At 37.6% G+C, this 13,051-nt stretch overlaps 1 protein-coding gene across 3 annotated transcripts in view; it reads right to left on the reverse strand.

Annotated features, from left to right (window-relative positions):
• Nucleotides 1-1,490: 1,490 nt before the first annotated feature.
• net1 (neuroepithelial cell transforming 1) overlaps nt 1,491-13,051 on the reverse strand; it is a 165,810-nt gene continuing 154,249 nt past the window's right edge. For all 3 annotated transcript variants that reach the window (XM_072562949.1, XM_072562948.1, XM_072562950.1), the window contains 9 exons: nt 9,612-9,719; nt 8,506-8,676; nt 7,885-7,947; nt 7,009-7,105; nt 6,594-6,670; nt 5,801-6,058; nt 3,671-3,841; nt 3,309-3,495; nt 1,491-2,904 (listed from right to left, as the gene is read on the reverse strand). In XM_072562949.1, coding sequence (XP_072419050.1) covers nt 2,471-2,904; nt 3,309-3,495; nt 3,671-3,841; nt 5,801-6,058; nt 6,594-6,670; nt 7,009-7,105; nt 7,885-7,947; nt 8,506-8,676; nt 9,612-9,719 — 1,566 coding nt within the window. In that variant the 3' untranslated portion in view covers nt 1,491-2,470. The remainder of the gene's footprint in view (nt 2,905-3,308; nt 3,496-3,670; nt 3,842-5,800; nt 6,059-6,593; nt 6,671-7,008; nt 7,106-7,884; nt 7,948-8,505; nt 8,677-9,611; nt 9,720-13,051) is intronic.

Genomic DNA, 13,051 nt, shown 5'->3' on the forward strand with positions numbered 1-13,051 from the left:
GCATTTCCAACACCCCTCCAAGTCTCTCCTCCCTACCTTTTAGGTTAGCCTGCTTGGCACACTTTCCTCATTCCTGAAGGGCTCATGCCCGAAACGTCGATTCTCCTGTTCCTTGGATGCTGCCTGACCTGCTGCACTTTTCCAGCAAAAGTGATTGCAAATAGGGCAAGGATATAAAAAAAATTTTCATTGCAGTAACAGTAACTTTTATTTGTACACTTAAAATATTTTGCAAATACACCAGGGTAAGTTAAACAAGAAGCCACTAAAAAATTATTAAGCTTCAAATGGTAGAACTGTACCCAATGCTGCTAAATTAAAGTTCAAGGGAGAATTTGTACTTGCGGCAGTGTTCCTACATTTAGGCCTGAAGACCGGAGTTCAGGTCCCACCTGCTAGAGGTATACTGAGGCACCTTATTGGGAAGGTATAGTATTTGGACTAGTCTTGGAGGTGAGAGAAAAGTTGAGATTGTTAGTTTCAGAGTACAGAAGGTGGATGCAGATAAGCTCCAAACTGTATTAAAAAAAGGTTTTGCACGGCAAATCAGTTTGATGATAAATCATTGACCCCGACCACAAGGAGTGGATTTTGCAATCCCAAATCTTCCCCACTCCACCCAGTGTATAAAATATGCAGACAAAATTTCATGTTAGCGATGAAACCACCACACTAGTTTCAAAGGAGTGGGCATAGAAATCGGAAGCCTTATTTCTGAAATCCGTTTTAACGTTCTTAGTCTGACTCTCCTGAATGAAAGTTATTGTTGCTTACACCACTCTGGACAGACAGGAAAAACTCTTTATGACAGCTAAGAAAAACTGGCCTGAAAGAGGTGGAAGAAAAGCCTGCCACCTGGATTTCTTCCATCAGATGAAGGTTTATTTTCTGAAAGTGGTAGAATCTGATATTTTGACGACTTGACATTTTTTTGAACCTTTCTTATGAATAAAGATTCAGAGATCGGTGGGGCCTTTAAATTTGTAGCCTTGGCCAAGTTCCTATTCACTGCATAGCTCCTGTTCCAGACTGTAGAATAGGCATGAAGCCCCTCCTATGGGCTTTTCCACCAAGCAGTTACCAATTAGAAGAAATTCTAATTCATAGACACAGTCGAGGGGGAAGCGAGCAAGCAGCTTACTCATTTTCCATGTCACCACCTTCATCCTGCCAGAAAACAAGATCCAGACCATTTACTGCTCCTCTCCACAGAGGCTATTTGACCCAGTTTTTACAGCATTGTCAGATCTATTTCACTGAGTCTGCAGTATTTTTGTTTTGCTTCATGATAAAATGGAGGTGTAAAACATTCAAACCGAACTGTCATTTACCTTTAGGTACAGCATTCCCTCATATGCTGCCAGATGTGTCAAGTATTTCCACTCTTGTTTCAAACTGGAAATCTCAGGTTTTAAGTGTTCTCCCACAAAAATCAAAACACCAGCTATTACCAGGTAGCGTAAACTGCAAAAATCACACTGGTCAAACAATTATAGGTTAGAATTTTCCAGTTTTTATTGTACATTGGAGGCAAAATTTGTACAGAGAATGCCCATCTTTAATACTTTTCACATGTACCACCTTTCCTTGTGTATTATACACAGTTATAACCACATATCAGACTCCTCCTTCAGCACTCACTTCCACAACATACTTGTGCCACTTTAGGTTGCAATATATTTCTCTCCCATATACAATACCAAGGCTGTTTAAGCCGTAGTCACTTGTACACTCACTCATTGAGGAATTACTGATTAGTCTAGCTAACCAGCTTTTCTTTCCTTAAAATTCCATTAAATGCTCATTCTTCTCGACCTTCCTGCAACGTTCCATTATCCATCAACATCTGCTTCTTTGGTAATTCTCAGTAGTCAGGAGCACAAAACACTTTACACACTTATTTTAACAAAGATCTTGTGCAAGATCATACAGTAGGTGAATAGTCAACACAATCACAGGAATGGCTCAGACTGAATTGCACAACACCTAGAAATTGACTTGACAAAATTCTTGCTGATCTTAAAAATTGCATACAATTTAAGTATTTTATGTCTGAATTGTTAAGCAATTTTTCCCCAAGTATATGTTGGATCTCAAATTTCCCTGGTTAATTACAAAATAAAAATCTTATAAACTACATAGAAATAAACTTAAATGCCTACAAGAAATATGGACGACAGAAGGGAATGTACTATACAAAAATATTGGTAAGACCATAGATGCCATTGACAAAATTGCAACAAATGAGGCTTTAACCTAATCCTGCTGCAGTGAACCACCCAGTAATTTAAAAATCACTGAATTATTGTCACTTTGTAAAAGGATCAGTTGTTCAGCAAAGCTGACTTTGTTTAATAGCTGCCATAAAACATACAAAAACAAAACAAGATTAGCAATTTAATCCTGCTGCTACACCACAGTACACTGTACAGAAGTATAAATAAAGTCTTTTCCTGAACAAGAAACATGTTTACACTAATGTTTCTGTTCTCTTTGTCATTTTTTCTTGCTGTTCAACTGTTTCACTGCTTTGTTTCAATAAGAAATCACAATGCTCTACTATTTCTTTCTCTACGCTATTGCGCAGGTTGTTCGGCTCAGAATCACTTGTGTCCATGTTGGAGCCTGTTTCTGATCCACTATCTGCCATTTCTGTAACTTCAGAAAAGGTGGGTGACTGCACTTCTGCGTGATCGGTTGGCTGGGGTGAGATCTGCTCAGATTCTTCATTCAACTCTAAAAGCTCCTTGTGGTCTACCGGACAAGGTGACATCTGGTAGAGGGACATGGCATTTCGTAGGCAATTCATCCACTGTTGTTTGTTGTAAATATCATTGGCCTGGAGTGTGTGAGATGACTGTCCTTGCACAGAATGTCGGAAACGAACTTTGAAGATGTTTTTAGCTGTAAGCAAAATATTGGATGAGAACAGTTTGTGGACAAAGGATAGCTTGATTATGATATTCATTAATATCTTCTTTACGTAAGATGAGCAAACCAGATATCTTTGTTGACTTCACAAGCGTAGAGTATTGACAAATTGACCCAAATGCATTCATTTACTGGAAATTAACAGCAGCAATACTAGACAATAGCAAGAGACTCTTAAAAATACAAAATATTACCAATGCAAACCAAGTGTTTCAACATCAAAGCCAGTAAACAAAACTATCTTGAATTGCAATTAATTGACAAGTTACTTGCCTAAATTTCTGGCATTAAATGAAGCACAAAAAATTACCCTGCAGCTCTAATCAGCAATTCATGCAGCTGCTAACACCCTCTGTTCCAATTAAGCTTGACCTCACCTTTGTCAGAATTGCCAAAGGCTCCTCTGAAAGAACCTCCCATTTTGGTATCTCCATCTTGAAGATCTTCCAGTAGAAGATCTTGAATTGGGATTGGCTGACGGTACACTTGGTAACACTGACGGTCATTCCGAGACACTGGACGAGTCAGGACTAGGATTTCTTGGAACAGAAAGACGTATAGTTTCTAGAAAAGGTAAAAATGGCAAAATGATTACACATATTGAATAAGAGATCCTTCATTAGAATATTTAGTTAATAAAATCATACTAAAATGACGACACACTTGGACATATTGATCAGTTTCTGTTCTGTTGTATAGCTATAAATATAAAGAATAAAACAAACTGAGGTAAACTTACTGTTCCTCGATTGTTTCGCAACTCTCCGTGGCAAAGTAGTACTTTGCTGCTTTCAATTCGAGCATCTTTCTGTCGATCCTCCAGATAGTCCAGTTTGTCAATGTAGTATTGACAGTCAGACTCTCCTTTTCTCACATTGATGTCTGATAAGACTCCCTGAATAATGGCAATCTGGAAAGCAATATCTGAAGATCAGCAAATGCATTTAAATGAACAACCAGTTATTAATAAACAAATAACACTAGAGAAAGCTAGGTCTGGCTGACTGACTCTTCAGAGCAGAAAGATGTTGGAAAACGCTATTTACTTTTCACGAGAGGCAGAGGATGAACAAGGGGGCTGATGGTGTACAGGCCCAAAAGGGGGAAAAAAGAAAGTAGTGGTGACAGAAAATGTAAAATGGGTTTAAATCAAAAAAGGTGCATGGGACAGCAAGAACAAACATGCAAATCAAGTTTCTAGAATTCAATAGAAACCAAGGCTGTAAATTGAGAATTAGTGGTTCCTCAAGCTTGTGTCTAGTTTCATTTGAACATGTAGCATGCCCAAGGCAATTCTGACTGACAGAATGGAGGTGTTCTGCAAAGGGTCCACCTAATCTGCATTTGATCGCACCAATCTAAAAGAAAACTACACTGTAAACAGCAACTACAGTAAACTAGATTGAGTAGTACAAGTAAAACACTGCTTCAACAACAGGGTATGTTTGAAGGTGGTGTTGAATAGGCAAATGTTACATCTTCTGCAATGGCATTTACTGAAATGATTTACAACCATTTGGATTACTCTTTAGTGGAGGAATTTTACAAACTATGACTCTATATGCGTGCAAAGTGAAAAACATTCAATCCTGTATTTAGTGTAAAGCTCTTACACCTGTCATTCACTCTAAGCATTTCCACATGAACTTACAGGCAACATTTTGGTTGCAAGCCACATGGATGCACAGCACCCAAAATATGTGAAGACTTTGTGCAAAGTGACCCACCAAAGTCTCAAAAGTGGTTCATTTAAGATATTGCACAGTCACACACAAGAGAAGCTCTCTACTCTTTTAGTAGATCATAGCTGCAGAGTAGAACAGAGGTACAAATACTTAGGGAAATGCTTTCAGGAGAAAAGCCACTGGAAAGCTAAAATAGGAATCTAAAATTTATATACACACAGTGTGCTGAATGCAAAAGTGGTAGAACATTAAAAACTGGAGAAACTCAGCTGGCTTGGTAGCATGTGAAGAGAGAAACAGTTAACTTTTCAGATGCAGGGACTTTTCTTGAGATCTGAAGAAGGGTCACTGGACATTAACTCGGCTTTGACTCCACAGATGTTGCCAGATCTGCTGACTTTTACCAACAACTTCAGTTTTTGTTTTTGGACTTGCAACTTCTGCAGTTCATTGTTTTGGTGATGGAACATCAAGTGTACTTTAACCCACATTATAAAAAGGAATTATATTGTACAGAGGGTAAGCTGACGATGCATCAATTGATAGCTCAAAAATGAAAAGATTATTTTTCAGCAGGGGGCCTAAATGGTTTTCTAAACAAGAGGTTCCAGGAGTAAATAAAGAAAAAAAAAAAGGTAGAATTAAGTAATAATTTGTTAGACGGTCAATGGAACATTCACAAGGGGGTATTAAAATCAAGTAGCTAATGTATTCTTCAAAAAGCAAAGCAGGTACATTTTCATTCATCTTCTGTAATTTTAATAATCTGATCTACAGAATGTCAAAGCATGATTTTCATTTAAAGCAATTACAGTACAACCTCGATTATCCAGATGTCAATTATCCAAATTTTGGATTATCCGAAGATCTCAAGGTCCCGGAAAAACAATATTAGGCAACTCAGCATTCAGTTATTGGTTAAACGGCACTATGGAGTGTATTACCAGATAACCAAAACATCATCAGCGCTCAAATCATCACTTGTTTACAACAGATCAGTTATCAGCTAAACTGCACTATGGCGTGCATTGCCGGATAACCAGCACTCAAATTACACTTGTTTACGATCAGATCAATTATGTGAACAGTTATCCAAACAAAATACTCCCTGCCCATCTCAGATAATCAAGGTTCTACTGTAATCCTCAATGACAATATAGCTTTTATCCAGTATAGGTACTCACTGCATCTTCCAGGCTCTTTTGATCCAAGTGATCAGTAGGTGTATGTCGCAAGATCTCCTTTAACAGCAAGGGGTACTTGACCAACCGGCTGCGAGGAATGTCCAGGAAACTCCAAAGGTCCAGTTTCCTGCTAAAGGGTGACTCTAGACAACGCTGAAGGAAATCCTGCACTCTCTTGTCCTGCTTCTTTTGATCCAAGAGCGCTTTTGCTGCCAGTTGATTACTGCAGTATTCCTTGTATTCATCAAGCCGTGGTAACTGGAGAGAAAATGAAATGAAATAACTTTGCATTACATTTGAAGAGTCAAACATTTTATTAAAAATTCTTCCAGAAACAAATATCATAATTAAAATCACAAGCTGTAATGTTCTGGATAACTGAACTAGGGAAATCAACATGCAGGAAAAAGTAGCCTTAGGTATTGCTATTTCAGGCAATGGAACGTTTGCCACCCCATAAGATTCAGAAAAATTGTTCTGATATGAAATCGAAGTGGAGGCCTTTCCTTTTAACTAAACTTGGGTCATTTTCAAATAAATTCAGAATTACATATTTAGACAGTACTAGCATTGACTTGAATGCATAGTACCTGGTAACTGATTTTTTTTTTTTACAAAGGCCTTCAGTAACGGCTGCTTGTTTCAGTGCCATCTGTATCATTAACCAAGGTCAGCTTTTGTTACAGAAGTAACATCAGGTAAATTTGATAATGGTGATTATTAAAATCAAGTGTAAAGACTTTGATTATTCCCAAAAAAGCAACGTTTTGTTTCTGATATAAAAGCAACTCACCCAGCTAACAAGAATTTGACCAATTTGTTCCACTGTCCCATCTTGTTTTGTAGTTTTTGCAAGTTTGGTCAGCAGATCTGGAAGAAAACAAATACATTTGATTGTCAGCAGCTTCAATCAATCAATCAACTTGGAGATTTAAAAAACCTCAAGTAAAAAAGGAAATGTATGCATTACATATAATTAACTTCAAAACAAGATTCAAAGTCAATACATCACTATAGCATTTAATATTTGAATAACTGAGGCAGTACAAGATTTGGTAGCAAGAGTTAATAATTGTGAATTACAGTTATGATTTGCATACTTAGCATACAAAGATGCTCATTGAAAGATTGGACTTAAGACAGAATTCATAATCTTAAATAGAATTGCATAAATGGTTTAATACTTCCTTCACAAAAGCAATATTCACCTTCATGCAAAGGGATATAAGAATCAAGAGCTCCAAATATCTTTGTCAATTCTTCTTCAGTCATAATTGACAATTTCAGCATAGGATCATGATAAGCCTGAATACAAACATATAAATGACAATATTTATAATCATTTCTTAAGTAGCTTTTAAATGACAAAAGCAGACATGAATCCCAATGCTCATACCACCAGATTGATCAATTTTAAAAGAAAATAAAAGATTGGCATTTTTAAATAACCCAAAATTAGCACTGCTACCACTGACTTAAAAAAAAACTTTGCTACAAAAAGCAGTTATGAAGTCTTCTAGGCAGAGGGTGGTCATGCAATAACCCAGTAATCCAAGTCCAAGCAGTGGGCACAAGGTTCTAAACCCACCACAGCAGTTGGTGGAATTTAAAATTCCATTGACAATTCCGAAACGGAAAACTAGCATTAGTAACTCTGACCATGAAACTATCAATTTTAAAACTCCATTTGGCACACTAATGTTCCTTGGGAAGGAAATCGGTGTTCCTTAATCTAGCCTATGCAAGACTCCAGATCCACAGCGATGTTGCTGATTTTTAACTGCCCTCACCTCACCCAGTAAGCCAAAGACAATTTGGAATGAGCACAAGTGCTAGTCTTGTTATTGACACTAACCTCCCATGAAAGAACAAACATGAAACAGCTTACTGTTTAATTCATCTTATAAGCACTCTTATACAATCATTTCATTAAACCAGCCTCTTAAGCTGGCAAGCCTCACAGGATTATACATTTATCCAAAAAAGACGACTTCAGGAGTTAACTCCTACAAGGAATAGTTTAAAATACTGCCAAATAACGATTGTTATTTTTAAGTACTGCATGCCTTCACTAGAATACTGACCTTTCTTGCTAATTTTAGGTCTTCAATTAAGTCCTGTTCCCCTCGAACCAGTTCAAATATAGCCTGGAAAACAAAAAGCAAATCCTGATGACATGTACTTGGCACGAAGCAAATGCAAAAAATAGGATGTTACCATGATCATTTTAAAAAGTTAGTTTATTGGCCCAAGATTATTTCTCATTTAAATTTAACTGTGCCCATTATTGTATTCTTTTAGTTTTCAAATCCAATGCTCATTACAGGGTGCAGCTGGTCAAAATTTAACCTGCACTTGCGTGCAGGATTAACATGTGGAAACAGTTTTGAGTTTGATGTTAAGTCTAACTGGATATCACTGTAAATTAACTGCCCTGAGAAGAACAAACAATTGTGGATTTTGGAAGTAGTAATATCACTGATAGGCCAAATTAAACAAACGATGGATCTACATGGCTAAATATAGCCTCTACAATTCTTAAAATAATGCCAACATGGAAAAATGATTACACTAACATTTCAGCTTTCTTCAAGAGGTCCACAATTTAAAACATTTTTCTTCAAAACAGCTTTGATGTTTTCTTGATATATTTTGCCCTTATATATAAAACGCCCTGAAAATTTTCTACTTCATGTATTTTATACCTCTTGCCGCTTAATTTCCTTTGAAGAAAAATTCTTCTTTGTACTCATATCAAGAGTCTCAGACCACAATTTGCTATTGTGCCTTTTAGGTGGAGTTGGGGCTGAGGTTTTGCTGCATAGCTTTTGAGAGCAACCTGGCGATTTGGTGTCAGTGCGGAATGTTATGGATCTCTGTAGATAGAAAATCAGGGCTGTTAGCATTCCAATAACAAGGCAATAAAGCATTTAAATCAGATTTGAAGATAGCTTTAAAACACTATAACCTTTGTCTTAAAAGAAAGAAATTTCTTTGTGGACGGTTTACTTTGAAATGGTGTAGCTTTGGTTTCACGCAAGGGGAAATCTAACACTAACACCCAGTAATATATAGAAAAGCTGATAAGATGGCACATACTCATGTGGACTTGTTGATTATTTTTTTTCATCTAAACTAGGTAGATGTTCAGGAGCTCCCTCCAAACCAACAAGATTCACAGTGATCAAGATTTTCTCCAAATCAAATGTGTCAGACTTCAGTCTGGCTCAACCACACTGCACCAGCATGCTGATTCTTATAGCTTATTTTGGTTAAATTGCAGCTGATCATAAAAGTCAACTTTGTGACTTTTAGCCAGCAAAACAGGTCAAACTTCATTGACGTCTATACATATATTCGGAAGTGTACAAAGTTTGTTTTGATACAAAGATAAGTGAACTGAAAGGATTTCACGTACATAATATAAAGCTGAACAAAAACTCAACACAATGATCTTTAAACCTGAACTGTAGTTAAAATATTTTAGCAGCCTCAAGGTGACCAAAGCCAAGTTTGTACTGATAGAAATTTCCTCATCAGTAAATATCCTTCCAAGGGGGAAGTCAAAAGAGGAGAACAAGGTTGACAATGAGGAGCTTGCTGTTAATCAAATCAAAACATTTCTTAAATGGTGCTTTTGACAGAACGGTTTTGACAATGTCAGACAGTATTAAACTGCTGATAACACTTGTGGAAGAGGGGGGCAGGCTTTATTAAATGCTTGAGAGATCGAAATGTTTTAAAGATACTCACAAACTCCTAAGCTATTCTAATAAGGTCTGTTAAGCAAAAAAAAACCAAGAAATATTACCTGTAATGTTTGACCAAAGCGTCTGACTGCACCATTTTTTGATGGGGATATTAAATTTGCCAGAGATGATACACGTGACAAGGGCCGAACCCGTTTGTTGCTTGGCTCCTAGAAGAGAGGAAAAAGTATAGTTTGTGAACATGATGATTTTAAAGGAGCCCCAAAGAATTTGACTACATCAGATTAGCAATAAAGGTAGGTATCTGTTCACACACCAAATATACAAACACTTTCAATGTTCTCAAGGCAGATAAAAGCAGTGTCTTGTTACTGACTGGAGTAGAATTTGGCCAGACTTGACTAAGGCAGGAACAGTGACTATTTTTAATTGAGTGGCAAGAGATAGAGAAACATTTGTCCTCTGGTGAATAAAAATTTTGCTGTGTCAAATTTATTGTAACTGTACAAATATCTGAGAACAGTACAGAACAGCAGCAGTTTGGACATTAGACTGACATGTGCTCTTCCTGAACTTTTATTGAAATGCCTATAAACTCAACTCCAAGAAGACCACCTACTGTTCCTTGTTTTATTTCCCACCTCTCCTTTGCCTTCATTTGAATACAAAAAGGACATTTTACTACAAGTATTAAATTTTCAGTAATGGATCATGTTTAATTAGAAACAGAGAACATCCCTCAGTTTATTTATTCACTCCTTTTACACAGCTAAAGACCAGCAACTCATGATAACCACTACCTGAATGCTTTTCAAATGATTTAGCAATATGTTGGGGAAACCAATGTCTTGGCATGGGCATCAGGCAGCCAAGGCTAATCTTAAAAAGGTCTTGTCCAACTACTAAATAAGATAATCACAAGATGTTAAATTTGAAGCTTGCCATCTGATGCAGGAGATGACAGTGTTGTGAGCTGGCAGGCGAAATACCCTATCAAAGAGGCCAGGGGAAATCAGGAAATAGAGACTAGAAGTTTTAAATGCAAGAGAAATACAGAAAGAAAGGAAGCAATTTTAACAGATGAGATTCTATCATAAATTAAGTAGACTACTGAATTATTCTTAATTCAGCTCAGAGGGTCTCCCATCCATGAGTTAATTCTCATGGTACATGACATTGAAGAAAATTGATGCAATACAATGCACAGATCTGATTTTACCTGGATCTGGAGTGTTTCACACCAGGGGGAAAACAGACCAGTTCTTGTCTTCTGGAATTCAAATAAGACACAGAAGCTCAAAAGACAGTGGGGAAAAAAGTTTGAGCCATGTGAAAAGGTTTTTCCAGGTAGCATTTCTTGCATGCAATGGTTGCATCAACTGCATGCCAGTGATTTGAGGGCTGGCATGAATTGAGTACTTTGCTCAAGGTTAAAAAAAAACAAACGATAGAGATAAGGTGAAAGCATGCCTGAAGTGATCAGTAGGTCCCATTATGTAGCTTGTGTTCCAACAGGAATGCTGAAACAGCACATTACTAGGTGTGAACTGGAGTGTTACAAGGCAAGTTCAGTTGTCTCCAGTGTTCACCTGCACAATGTCACCTTGTTATTGATGAGGGTTATTGCATTTAAATTGTGGTCCCACAACATTTTAAAGTCTGGTCTCCAACTCCTCTACAGCACTGTCCTGCTTATCTTTATTCTTAAAGGCAGTCCAATTAGGTCAGCAATCCATGGTTGGATATGTTTAGCAGGTACCTACTCTATTAGAGAAGTAGAAGCTCAAAATGATACCTGAAGAAAATCTATGTTTCCAATGACAGGACAATGAGAATGTCTGCTCGGTGGATGGCAAATGATTGGCACAAATAGCAACAGAAGAGCTACAAAACAGATTAGCAAATTAGATTGACATCAACCTTACATTTCTTCACTTCCTGTCAGTCATCACTAACACTAATGGGCACAAAGGCACTTCACACAACATCTGAATGTTGTGCCTGCTGCACAGTTCTTTAACACTGAAGTGCAGTACTGGATGCCAAAAAAAAACTACAGTATACAGTGAACACTCCTTGTATACAGTTCACTGACTCAGATACTGCCCAATGTAGCTACTCTGCTGATGGAAGACAACAACATCCCTTTAGCTAGCAGTATTGCCACCCCAAATTAACCCAATGTAGATTCAGATCAATTTTGTATTGCTGTATTGTAATGCAAGAGAAAAAAAAACCTAAGGAAATAGATTTGGAAAGTCAAGGGAAAAAAAGTCAGATATACAATCTACTCTATGCCTTATTTTGTAAGAATCTCTTCCCCATAGCAGACATGACTCAGACCAGAGAGCGTAAGTTTAAGATGAACAAGTACTTAGAGCAGATAAGAAAATTATTTTCACCCAGAGGGCAATAGGTACATGTTGCCCACGAGTGGAGGCAGGTACTCTTGCAACATTTAAGCAGCATTTTGATTACTTATAATATCAGGGCATAAGAGGCTATGGACCAAGTGCAGGTAAATGGGAGCAGTGTAGTTTGGAGTTTGTTGGTTAACACAAACATGGGCCAAAAGGTCTTTTTCTATGCTGCGTGACTGACTAAAATGCTGTCAATAAATTTTGATCTAACTTGAACAAAACTGTTAAGCAAGAACAAACAGCTGCCACTTGTCAACTGCTTGGAGTCCAGTTTGGAGCAGAAAAAAAAAGGCCCTTCAGCACAGTGTCATAAACAATCACTGCTCATCATAGAACTATATGCTACAGGGACAGGTCCTTTAGTCCACATCTGTGCTGGCCACGAAGGTAAAGTGTGGAATGTAATGGATAGGATGCTAATCAACAGACTGCTGCATTCTTAAATGGTGTTGAGCTTATGTATTCACCACAGACCTCCTTGCATGTGACTTGCTCTTGTAACATTCGTATTTATACGGTTAGCCCAGTTCAGTGTCTTGTCACATGGCAGTCCCCAGGATGTTGACAGAGGATGATTCAGAGGTGCGCGTGCACATGTGAGATGTTCACACACTCCCATGGAAGACAGTCATTGCCTGACATTTGTGGCAAGAATTCTACTTGTCCCTCATCAGCCAGAGCCTGGGAGGTCTTGCTGCAAATGGACATGGGTTGCTTCAGTATATGAGTCATCATGAATGGCACTTTAATCCCACTTTCCAGCACCTGCTTACTTCTATCATTTTCTCCATTGTCTCTTTAGTTTAATGAGTAACTGCACCTGTACAATAAACTCCAGTACTTCTGCTGTTTACTTTCCATAACATTTGCATTCAATGGTGAATGCAAGGAATAACCAAAATACATTACCCAATACATGTGTTCTGCCCATACTTGCCAGGCACACTTGTACAAATTGTGTTACAGCTTAGTTAAGCAGCTAGAATACATTCAAATAGCTTATATTTCAAGCAATGTTCAATTGAAAAAAAAACATTTCCCTTGGGGCAGAAAAGTCAGACATTGATTTTAGTTCCTCTGCAATCTTGCTTTGCACGAAGTGGAAAACTTGTGACTTTGTT

This window comes from Chiloscyllium punctatum, chromosome 44 (genome assembly GCF_047496795.1).
Source record: "Chiloscyllium punctatum isolate Juve2018m chromosome 44, sChiPun1.3, whole genome shotgun sequence".
Classification (NCBI taxonomy): domain Eukaryota; kingdom Metazoa; phylum Chordata; class Chondrichthyes; order Orectolobiformes; family Hemiscylliidae; genus Chiloscyllium; species Chiloscyllium punctatum.